The sequence below is a fragment of the Anneissia japonica genome, unplaced genomic scaffold (assembly GCF_011630105.1).
Source record: "Anneissia japonica isolate Jap-2015-1 unplaced genomic scaffold, ASM1163010v1 scaffold287908_len133989_cov124, whole genome shotgun sequence".
Lineage (NCBI taxonomy): Eukaryota > Metazoa > Echinodermata > Crinoidea > Comatulida > Comatulidae > Anneissia > Anneissia japonica.
The window spans coordinates 58,744-72,060 of NW_022749211.1; the positions used below are offsets into that span (position 1 = coordinate 58,744).

At 35.8% G+C, this 13,317-nt stretch overlaps 1 protein-coding gene across 1 annotated transcript; it reads left to right on the plus strand.

The window, feature by feature from the left end:
- Nucleotides 1-443: 443 nt before the first annotated feature.
- Nucleotides 444-4,002, plus strand: LOC117121026 (probable helicase MAGATAMA 3). The gene is made up of 5 exons (XM_033266123.1): nucleotides 444-653; nucleotides 1,471-1,666; nucleotides 2,262-2,399; nucleotides 3,143-3,269; nucleotides 3,632-4,002. The coding sequence occupies exons 1-5, from the start codon at nucleotides 472-474 to the stop codon at nucleotides 4,000-4,002; spliced, it is 1,014 nt and encodes a 337-aa protein (XP_033122014.1). The 5' UTR covers nucleotides 444-471.
- The last annotated feature ends 9,315 nt before the right edge of the window (nucleotides 4,003-13,317 follow it).

The window sequence follows — 13,317 nt, forward strand, 5'->3', positions numbered from 1 at the left end:
GTAGCATTTTGAGGGTCTTATATAATGGATTTCTCAAACACATAATTCGTGAATATTTTATTAAAATTTTCATTAATTTGGGTTTTTTGTGGGGGCCAAGAAGTAACGTTATTATGTCCTGTACATCTGCCGGCCTGCAGATAACATTGTTCATATTATAGATCAATCTGCAGTCACCGGAGAAGATAAATTTCCAACAAATTTCATATCATAGGCCCTATTTAAATTCAACGGCTGGATGTGCTGGTAAATATATAATGCAATGCATGCTATAGCATTTTGTAATAATTAGGAATGATTTTGTAAAATAATAGGTTTTAAAAAGTGGACCTTTTGGAATTAAGGGGGGGGGGTACATCCGCACTCTCTGCTCCCCACCCCCTGCCTACGGGCCTGCACTATGGTCATCCGTTATTATTTGTTGTCAATTAGATTGTATTCAGTACCTGTATCGGTGCAGGTACGAACTATATGACTGAGCAATACTTTCCTCATGTACTTCTGGATGAGGCATCACAGGCTACTGAACCGGCAGCGATGGTGCCTCTACAATATGGCTGCCAAAGATTATGTCTTGTCGGGGATGATAAGCAGTTACCTCCGCTAGTGAAGAGCTCAAATGCTGACCAGCTGGAAGTCTCTATATTTGAAAGGTAGCGCTTCCATTATTTTGTATTGATCAGGGGCGGATCAGAATTTTTCGTTGAGGGGTGGGGCTACTGTTTTGAATCAACATCAGCATCCCAGCCCTACCATGGGATGATCCCCACATGATGCTGTTGTGGCTGATATCTAGTAATTTTAGAGGACTTAAATTTAATTTAGGCCAACATTCAATTCTATTATTTCACTATAAAAATATAGATGCTGGTAAAATTTTAGGGGGTGTGTTAAAGCCTATTTATCCCCCTTTTAAATCCACCCCTTCAATATAAAGCAGATTTCAAAAGTAAATGTAGGCCTACTGATTACATTGATTAAAAATGATAAATCGATTACAAGTATAATAGCATGGACCATAGGTCCATGATAATAGTGTGTCTTATAGGGCAGCGAATTTTTTTTAATTATTTTTCACTCAAATTTAAAAAAAGATTAATTTACTGAATTAATATTTTCGACCATAAAAATATAAAATTAATCTTAGAGACAAACAATACAAAAATAATAGCCAGGGACAGCTAGAGCAAAAAAAAAAAAAAAAAAGAAACAACTCAAGAGAGCCAGCTGCCCGTCCAATGGCATAAAGAATACAGTGAAGACAATTGTTTTTCAACTGTGCATGCCCGTATCAATCGACATAAAAAACCATGATACACACAACACATGTTTATGTCGACTTAGCTTGGATACGGGCATGCGCAGTTCGAACTACGAATTGGCTTATTGGAAGCTTTTTTTTTTAAATAAATTTTCTTAGCTTGACATAGTGTCTTTAAATATACCATGACCTTTTTTAATTGTTCATAGACTTAGGCAAACCTTTCCGACACATCTTCTGAACATTCAGTACAGGATGCATCCAACTCTAGCAGCATTTCCGTCTTTAAAGTTTTACGAGAATCAGCTACTGAATGGGGTTGATGCAAAAGACAGACCTCTTCCATCTGGATTTCCTCATAATAAAGGAAAGCCGCTGCTTTTCTTGGATACCTCCATGATTAAGGTAACACTCTCGTGATCACCAACGGAGCTACGTACATTGTTTCGATTTGCTGTATTTATTTATTGTACTAGTACTTTTGACCGGAATCCACTATCCTATCAATACCTGATGATGACCTATGGTCGAAAATAATAGTACAATAAATATCTTGTTTTTAAACAGATACAGAACTTCGTTTGACTTCTTACTTTATATACAAATCTGTCTATGCAGCAACTTTTATTTACATATATATATTATATATATAAATTTATATATATATTATATATATATATGTATAGGTCCATGTGTATATGTGTATATTATATGTATTTATATGTGTGTATATGCCTATATGTATATATATATATATGTATCATGTATATATATATGTATATATATATATGTATATGAATGTATATATATATATATATGTATATAACAACCAATTTTTTGTAGTTTGATAATTATATATCATAATCTATATAGTTTTAAAAGGCAAAGCCCTTTAAAACTGTCAAGAGTCTTTTAAACTCTTACTTAAACGAATAGTGTACCGAATCACTAATTGCAATTTTATTTTAATGCTATGTATGTTACATTTTCCTTTCTATAGAGCAGAGAGAAATCCGCTGGTGAGTCCAAATTAAATAGAGAAGAAGCCAATGAAATTAAAATATTAGTGGAGCAGTTGCTAAAAGCAAAAGATGTCAACGAAACTGAAATTGGAATTATATCTCCCTATACAGCACAGGTATGCTACAAATCATTCATATGCCTACATTGATTTGATTCACAAGAGCGATGCTTTCAGTGGCGAATCCAAGAATGAATTAAAATTGCAGGGGTTCAGATTGGGAATTTTACAGACATACATAAGCCCCACCCTGATGTAGGAAATTGTATGTCTATGGCTCTTCTATATGTCGAAAAATGCACTCTCAGACTAATATTTAAAATTAATTATATATATTTTTTTCTTTTTTTTTTATTTTCAAAAATTGTGTGGACCCAAGCCAGTTGTACTCCGCCCCCACTTAAATCCGCCAATTGTTATATTAAAGAATAACAATATTAAAATATAAAGATTGTTATCGTTTTGAACATTATTTTAGCCTACATTCTTTAGAAAATGTTCGTAATGATTCAAATACTAGGGAGTTTACGAAAACGATAACGAATACGGTTACCAGCACGTCTCAAAATTTTAGACAGCCCTTCCCCTACAGTAGCATGTCTGTAACAACGTAGTCGATTCATGCCTTTTGCATGAATCAAGGATCATATCGAGCTCGTACACCATACTGTCAAGGATATTGTAGGCACGAATGACGTATGGTAATGACGTATTCGTTATCGTTTTCGTAAGGTTTCGAAATCTCCATACTGAGTATGCAAATGAATAAATTATTCTCATATAATATTTCACCTACAGTATACAATAATTCTAATATTATATATTAAAATATTGCTTGTTGACTGGCGAATTGCATTTAGGTTCGTCTCTTAAAAGAGCTGCTTCAAAAACCAAAAATCGACGTCCACACAGTAGATGGGTTTCAAGGCCAGGAGAGGGAAGTCATAATTTTTTCTGCGGTTCGCTCGAATGACGACAAGCTTGTTGGTATGTATGACATAACATCTAGTCATTGCATCTTATACGTGGATTTAGCTGCCATAAATACTGTAATAAAGTATGGTGGTATGATGGTAGCTTGCCTATTACATTATATGTATTAAGGACCGGCGTTTTATTTCAGAAAGTCAGTCGTTTATATGAGAAAGGCGAACAGAAACAGTTAGGCCTATGTATTAACGTTCAAATTTAAGTAAAATAATCCGGTCAAATATAGTAATCTTATAATATATTGTTTTTATATGTACTTTTTGACAAATTCTCTTGCCAGGATGAGCATTATCATATTTTTGCGCCACTGGTGTTTGCTTGTCAATACTAACTTAGTACCTCTTAATCGAATTTAATAGGATTCCTTGACAACGAGCGTCGTTTTAATGTTTTGTTAACCCGAGCGCGAAGAGGTATGATCGTAGTTGGGAATTCGACTACTCTGAGAAGCAGTGCTTTATGGAGAGAATGGATAGACTGGACAGAACGCAATGCATGTAAGGCACATGTGAATCGTACGGATGGCCAGGTTACTGGACCTAGAAGTAGTCAAGGGAGGGACAGAGAAAACGAACATGCTAGTCAGGATGTGGCTAGAAATTACTCTGGAGCGAGGTCAAGAGATGGTAGAAGAGGTATGGGAAGAGGAGGTAGAGGAAGGGGAGGTAGCAGTAGGGGTGGTAGTAGTAAAGGGGGAAGGGGAATGGTCCAAAATTGGGAGCGATGGTAATTGATCTAAAACTTCATTGTAATGTTTGTACAAAGAGTACTGTTTTTTTCAATGAACGAAAATGGTAGATGTAAGGTGCAAACGCACACATACACACACGATAATAATCTAATTTCAATTACAGGTTATTACATATTAATGAAGGAATTACACAAGATTAAACAAAACGCGTTTGGTTATACATTTTGTATATACTTGTGCTTCATGTTAATAGCGTACACACAAGTAACAAACTAGGACATCAAAGTAGATTAATTTGATAAAAAAAAAACTACAAATCGCTTCCTTGTATTAACTTTCGTTTTATGCATTATTTAAAAAAAAGGCTGTTTGACTAAGTGACATATTAAAAAACGACATTGAAAGTTCTTATCAAATCATTGTGTATTGAATGAAAGCGCGAGTGACAAAACTAGAAGATGAGCAGGCTACCGTCACCCCAAACAATAATAATGACAAATAATTAAGAGATGCAGCATAAAAGTCTAATACACTAATATTGAAACTAATGAATGGTATCAAGTTTAGTTTAGACCAATTTTTTTTAGTAACAAATATATACAGATGTTTTGATAAAGTAAAATGTATTTTCTTTAGAACTTATAATATGAATTCATGTATTGTTGAACTTTGTAAAGTAGCATTACTAAAACAAAAAAATCGTTCAAACTCTCAATGTATATTATATCTCTAAATAGTATTATGATTTGCTAATAGTTTATTACATTACTATGGAATCCGTGTATATTTATGGCAATGATAAAGGTCAGATGATTTTTATAAGTGAAAATATTATTCTACACAAAATCAAAATAAGAACTAAAATGTATGATTATGCCACAAATGAATCGGAAGAGGTTTATAAAGATGTGTGGAGTTGATTTCTCAAAGATGGAATTGTTGAAGAAGAACGTTTGGTTTAAATAAATAAACGAAAACGAGGCATGGATAGTAGTATAGATAAAATACACCTAGGTGTTTTTTTGGAAATGACAACAAAAACGTTAAAGTAATATTTAGGTACCAAACGCAGGTAGTTAATACTGAACATTTGATTTTTTTATCCAACTATTTGAACGATATTGCTGACGTGCTGTCGTACACAATACTTGTGAAAAAATTCGCAAGTGATTCGGGTGACAATCGAACCCACGACCTCTATATAACTAGCCTGATGCCATAATTACTAGACTACCGAGCTTGTACTAAGTAACTAGTCTTGAATCCGATCCCCCAGCGGCTAATGCAAATGCTATTTCGCACCTATGATATTTTCCTGACGCAAACTCGCATCGAAATAGCATTTGCAGTTATCGCTGTTATTTAGGGATCGGATTCAACACTAGTCATTAATCGCAAGTCGGTAGTCTCAGCGCCAGGCTAGTTACTGGGGGTCATCGAATCACTTGCGATTTGTTTTCACAAGTATCTTGGAACGTACTGAGTATTCGGTAGGACAACACGTCAGGTAGGACAAAACTTCACACCTATGATATTTTCCTGACGCAAACTCACATCGAAATAATAGAAATATCATAAGAAGAAACCGGTACATATGTGAAATATAGGTTACTCAGTCGAAAAAAACTGTACAACGGGGTGTTTTAGAGTGTTTGCAATGATGCTCAATGAAATATATCATACGCCTCGAAAAATCTCTCAGTCACTTTGTTACTGTGAGGAGGATCACCCTCTGATATAAATGAAGGCTACTAAGTCTGTAAATGTCAGGTGGTTTCTGTACAACTGGGTATATGTTAGAGTGTTGGCAATGATGTTCAATAAAATAATATAATCATACTCCTCGAAAACCTCTTACAGTCACTTTGTTGCTTTACACTTTGAATATGGATCACCGTCTGCTATAAATAAAAAAAAAATCAATCAAAATTATAAACGCTTTTTAGTCTTTAATCCTGTCTCTTATACACATCTAGATGTGTATAAGAGACAGGTGTAAGTCCCTCCCTCGTTCACCTCTCTTTCGAATTCCTGGATCTGTCACTGTTGATGTATTATATAATTATTTTTTCGCTTATTTATAATGCGCCTATTGCAATTTTCACTTTATCCTCTCAAACAGTCCTAAGAACGTTAGCTAACTCGCGTTATAAGGTGATATGAGGTTATCTATAGGCCTACTTGAGCGTAATTTTGTTGCTTCGAACATTTTCAAGGGGCACCAGGGAGTGGGGAAGCGCCACGCCCTCCCCCTAGATACGCCACTGTCTTAATGCCCCTGTCGTTGCCTAATGTTGCTTACACTTAATGGATCTATTTATGTGTGTCCCTCATAAAATATGGTCATAGGTATTTTAATAGAAAGGTAAGTGGATATCATTTGGGAAAAAATATGGGATAAGGACACATACATATTTAAAGGAAAAAAACTCAAACTTTCTACCATATCTTGCCTATCATCCATCTAAGTGTCTGCAGGTATACTGTTAACACGGAGTAGTCGTTGAGGGCGATAGCAAGAGTGTTTACAGGTTCATATGAATCATTGCAGAATGAGTTTCTTGGGTTAAATATACAATCAGAACGCTTGCCATCATCTGAAAAAGAAATCAAAGCTAATAAAAAACTATACAAGAAACCATAATAGATTATACCTAACCATCTTATGTACTTTCTAAACAACGATAAAGAAGATATAGGCCTATATGTTATTCAACACCTGTATATATTCTAATAATTTTATTCAATTAAATGACTATTCAGTGTTTTAGTGACTAGTTAACGATCGTTTATAAGTACGTTTTCAGCTCTCAAACGACAATTCTTAAGTGCAACGAGAGAAATAAAACTACTGTAGGCCCCGCACGCGCGATTCGTAGGCCTATAAACATCCAATCTTTCAGCTCATGAACTATTCTATCCCATTGCATTCACATATATTCATTATTTGTATATTATAACACACCTAAATAATTATAGAGTTATGTATAACGTGTTCTGACGCATATTTACATTATTTTGTGAAGTGTTCATTTTGAGTGATCCAAAGAAAGAATTTGTATTGGCTAGCAGGAACAAGCTTTAAAATACTAACATTGTGTATTAAGGGGCGGGGGGGGGAGCTGCAGCTCTCGAAGCCCCCCACCCCCTGATACATCCACGCATACATGAAAATATAGACCGAAGAGAATCTAGAATTCGCAGATCATAGCATGACTGAGTAACAGCAGAGAAGGCACAACCGGCGTCCCATACATTATTGAAATTCCGGCCTTTGAATTGGTTTACTCGATTACTGTTATGTACAGCGTGACCACTGCTTGGGTATTTACCCAAGGGTATATTGACTTGGGTTCTTGGGTATGCCGTTCAAATCCTTGGGTATTTTATTTTTACTAAGAAAATTAAATATTTTTGTCATAGAGGAAGAATTAAGAAGTAACAATTAAAGTACATTTCAGTCCATTCAAGTAAAAAAACTCAACGAAGTGCACTTTTAAGTTAAAACAATGTTAAAACATTGTTAATTGACTGTTGATTGCTATAAACATGGGTTCAGAATTGTTTATTTGTGATTTGCGTTGCCATAGATCTTACCTAATTAATGCATTACATAATAAAACTTGATCACTGATCTACTGATAACACTGGCCGACTGAGGGCGTATTTTTCTATCCGTATTATCACCTCATGAATATTAATTTTAATAATTAACACAAACAATTACAACAACAAATTAGTTTATAAGAAAGTATAATACATACTCCATACTGGAGTATGTATTATACTTTCTTATCTGAGATTAATCAGTGGACCTTTCGGTTTTTTTTAGTTTATAAATTGAACTAAAAGGGAAACTATACATGCGAAAAACACGTATTTTTCAAATTTTAATGCATTATTCAGGAAGCTTGGGTAATTTTGGGCAATTTTTGCTGAATCTTGGGTAATTTCGACCCAGTCATTGGGTATATCAAAAATTGTGAGTGGTCACGCTGGTTATGTATGAAGCACTGCAGTAAACGTTCCCATCCCAGCCTTTTCCGGCCATCTAGAAGTCCCAATTTTTTTTTAAATCTCGTTTTGGGAGGAGGGGACACCCCCTCCCATGTGTCCCCTCCTCATACCCACCCCTGGTTCGGGTCTTCGGCCCTCAGATAAGCTGCGCGCTATAGTTACACCATGGACCTTCTTACCATTACGAGTAATGGAAAGTGTTATTTGAACTTGAGTTACATACACAGACAATTTTATTTTTTAGTTAGATCTGGGTTTTGCATATTTACCTAGGCCTACTAACAACTAAAAATATACGCTTTCAGGGGAAAGCACAAAGAGGAAGGAATAGCTTTCTTTATCAAATGAAACCGGGTGACAGTTATTTTCAAATTAAGAGAAGAGCTGAGAATAGGCAGCTCTAAAATACTGGATGCCAAAGACCTGCCAAAATGGCAGAGCACCAATGAATGTATAAATGAGGCCTAAGCCTATATGGTAAATAGTAGGCCTATCTGCAGGTTCTTGATTACAAGGCTAAACCAAGTTAATTAATGCCGAAATGATTATTATTATTCTTTATTATTATTATTATTATTATTATTATTATTATTATTATTATTATTATTATTATGTTATTAAAACCTACCTTAGGAACTTAGACAATGGAGAAATTAGAGAACATAAAAAAAACGACGTTAAGGGGAAATAGCACAAAAGATATTCCCTTGGGCTAGTTATTAGGCCTTGTAAATAGGTTCTTGATACAAGGCTTAGGCCAAGGTAATAATGCTGAAATGATTATTATTATTATTATTATTATTGTTATTATTTAACATTAATTACATTACAAGGATAGTTTGACCAAGTTCAATAACGCCGGATGGTATATTTTATTTATTATTATTTAATAATATTTCTCTTATGCACTCTATTTTTTATTTCATGCTTTAATTTTTCCCCCTTTTTTCAAAATTTCAATCAACATCATGTGAAGCGTGACTGTTGGTGTCAGCCTAGGACCCTAGCCTAGCCTATGGTAGGTAGGACTTAACTCAGCCTGCTTCAGGCCTGTATTTTATCTTCTTTCTGTCAGCCTTTGGTGTACCTATCTATACACTTTATAAAGAGGGGTACTAGCTTTTGTTGTTGTAGATATTAGAATAACATTTAATAACATACAAGAAGGTCACAGTTAGTTACACACGTACATCCCATAAATCCATAAGATTTCATAGGCCTACCGTATAGTAAGTAAACATAGAAAGAGCAATACAAGTAAAACTCGAGCGTCACGACATTGAGATGTGTCGGCTCTTGTTCCTCGTATCGAACTCGAGTCGAGTCAATCCGAGATGGCCCGAATGAAGTTTCATGCAAATATTTCGTACGGAAAAAAAAAATCGCGTCCGCGAATTACCATTCGCTATCGGTTCATTAATGAGTCCACTCAGACTTAGATTGCGTTCCGGTCGACGACAGAACGCCCTCTACAAGCTGTGGTGGATAAACTTCGCGAGTGGATTTCCCGCACGATTAAAAATCGTAACGGTACTGGGTTTGGTCTAGACTTGCCACAAGTCTCTAATTTCTTGACTTTTCGAAGCATTTCGGAAAGTGCCACCAGCGTCAGTTTATGTCCAAGAAAAAGTGTACAATGAAACGCCAAGCAAATAGGTAATATGGAAGGTCATTGCTGCCAAAATCGATATCCAACTTTTTGGCTGATTAAGACAAAGTTTAGGGACTGGAACCCAGTCTAGGTTTGGTCTACAGTACAGAAACAGGTAGTTGTATTTCGAACCAGAGACGGGACCAGCGGGGAGGGTGGGGGGAGTAGGGGACTTAGGCCCCACAATCGGTCTGGTAAAGCCCCCCCCCCCAATCGGCCAAAGCTTGTCGGGCAAGCGGACCAAAAAACAAAAAAATAGACCTAGTTTTCCCATGCCAGTACTGTACTGCCTACGCAAACGTGTCTCGGCAATCGCTTTGTCTGGGTCTGTATGATCAGTCAAGCAAAACATAACAATGGTGAATCGAGTTTAATTTAACGTCTTAATGTTTTTTATGGATACATTAAAATAGAAATGCGTGTTTCTAGAAAAAATAAAAAATAAATGCGTGTTTCTAGAAGTCCCAATTTTTTTTAAAATCTCGTTTTGGGAGGAGGGCACACCCCCTCCCATACCCACCCCCGGCTCGGGCCTTCGGCCTTCAGATAATGCTGCGCGCTATAGTTAAACCCATTAATACCCCCTCTCCCCAGTCGGACATATATGAAACATGTAGGCTGGCGGCACCTTGACCTCTGACGATTATTGTCAACAAATTTTCACAAAAACGTGATGCAATAATGACAAAATGATTATTATTGTTTATTTTCGGTAAATATTTTCAGCCGCTCCAAATTTCTTTCCTATTCTTCTTTCTTCCTATGCTTCTTCCGTTTTTTCGTTTAATTGAATTTAATATACTAAATACATATTTACGCATAATATTTACAGGCCCGTAGCCAGGTTCTTCCAAGGGGGGGGGGTTCTGGGCAAGAGGATTTTTGTGCTTTATGGGTCTAAATAATGCTATAGAAGTAGATATGTTTGAAAACGTCTGTGTCTGGGTGGGTCTGCAGTGCATTAGTTGGGTTGGAGGACTTATTTGGGAAATTTGAAGAGGGGGTTCGCCAAAAAAGAGGGGGGTTTGCTAGAAAAGGGGGTTCTTCCGAACCATAAACCCCCCTCCCCTGGATACGGGCCTGATATTTATATAAATACATAAATAAGTATATCATTTCGATACATATTTACATATTTTAATGGATTCTATAACTAGGCCTTTGTATACTTTGTGCCTGTATTTAACATAATTCAATCTTATTGTTTTATTTAAATATTATTAAACTTTAACGAAAACATTACTTCATATAATATATTTTTCAAATAAATATATAAACAATTAATGAAATATAAACTCCGAAAGTAATTTTATGAAGATTAGATCAATAAAAGTTAACGTAGTAGTAATCCTTATCTATTCATTAACAACAATAACTTTTCAATCTTCTAATCAATTTTATATAGCCGGAGTTAGTTTCGACCTAGGCAAACCTTGCTAAAACATTTTCTACATCAAAAGGCTTTTTCTATGAATGGAATGACCTGTTCGAAACACAACTCCTGTAGACACAACTCAGTACCGCTACGATTCTAAATCGTGAGGGAAATCTAATCACTATGTCTTTTCTTTTTTCTTTCTTTTTTCTTTTCTCTCTGTAGAGGCCTGAAGAATGAGATAAAATTACCTGATCTTTTAAGAGGAGAAAAACCTTGAATTTTAAAAAACTTAAAGGTCATTGAAAGGCTCCTCAAAATTCGGTGGAAAACTCATTTCTGGCCATCTAGGAATCAAAATTTTCCCGGGGGAGGTCCCCAGGACCCCCTTTCATCTTGGAGGTTTTTTAAGTCATTTTGAATCACCTTCATTCAAATCCTGGATCCGCCCCTGATTATTATGTTGGTGCTAATACCTCAACTCCCAGACAGTGCCTGGGTCACTAACAATTGGATGGATGATTTTCTTTTTTCTCTCATTTATTATGTAAATAATTGATTTTAAGGATGATTTCCTCATCATTACCTAACTCTCATTTGCTTGTTTCCGACTATCTGTTTTGTACATTAATTTGTTTGATTGAAGAGAAGACAAAGTTATATTTACATACCAGACTGAGGAAGGGCTGGAAAACATAGTCATAGTCAAAACAAACACATCATTAACTATATGTTCTGTCTCATTAAAAAAGAATTACATATATCGAATACCAATGTATGGATAGATGAATGTTTATAATGAATCGTCGTCTTCTAGAATAGTGAGACCTATTAAATATTATTTTTCTTATGAACTCCCATGCTTTTTCTTTTATCAAACATTCAAAATATTATCGTGATTTAAAGTAAACTTTATAAAAACCCACAATACATAGCATATTTTCCAATAATGTTATTTTTATAAAGTCTTGTCTTTATATTTCGTTGAAAAACGGATAATAATTTGATTTTATACACTCTTTTCCAAATACAGTTCTTTAATTACTGTTTTTATATGCTGCCATCACCAGTCGAAACTCATGCATCCACCACCACAGACGCAAGGTAATTCAACAAAAGGACGCACATCTCGGGACATCAAAGGTTATAACCAAAGAATATAAATAGAACAAGAGAGCAAAGTCCCGTTCGTAAAAACGTCACGCCTGTGTAGGACGCCCACTAACGGTTGTATATTCTTTTTATTACCCAGTGCAGCGCTGCGCAGCGCGGTAGAAGTACGCCCGCTATAAACTCAGTAAGCAGAAAACCATAGAGATATTTATTTTTTTTTATAGCTCTATGCAGAAAACAAAAGTACAGTATCTTGTGGAGAACAGATAAACAGACAAACCTACCGTGCGCGGTGGAGTACTGGGTAATAAACATAGATATATAATAAGAATACTAGAGCGCTAACAGCAATGTATTCGATGTTCGAAATACGCAGAGCTGTGTGTGTGTACCATCCAAGATGGCTGCCATAGATTTAGACCGTGGGTTGAGGCTCCAAAATCGGCTTAGTTTAGGAATTCTGTGACCCACTGATCCGCGCTACTTGGCATTCGCACAAAAATGGCAATACTATTTTATTGAAACATAATATAATTGTCGGCAATCGTAAATTTGGGGAAACTGTAACCAAAAATCGGAATTTATCTTCGAAAAATAATGTCGTTCACGAAAGCAGTACCCAATCACAGCACACTTACCATACCTGTTAAGCATTGATGAGACGCTATTAGCCAATCACAAACGTTCTTGTAAACTCGGTAACTAATGTAAACATTGTCGCGAGGAAAGTGACAATGTGTAGGAATTTGGACGAAAGTTCTCCGGTTTTAGTGAACATTTCGGCGCTAATGCACTTTAGTACTGTAACACTTCTATCTTCAAAACTTGTCTTTTTACCTACTGTGAGCTCCTAACAATATCTTACGATGGTTCTTCATTAACAATATCTTACGATGGTTCTTCATTAAGATTCTGCTTAATAACATCCGTTTTTAGGCATTTTATTACTAAAAACCACGGCTTTTAACGCCTACGGCTCCATCCGTCTTCGGGTCCAATGGCCAAGCGAATTGGCGATCGATCCTAATGCTGTTGCCAGAATTCAAACTTTATGATTTGGTGTTGCCAGGATTAGTAAATCAAAATGAAGCTTCAGATATTCAGAACTTATTGTAGAGCGCAAGACTCCACTACTGTGCAACAGTATGACAATTTCGATGGCTCGTGAAAGAAGGGAAAAGGAAGGCAGCAGAACATG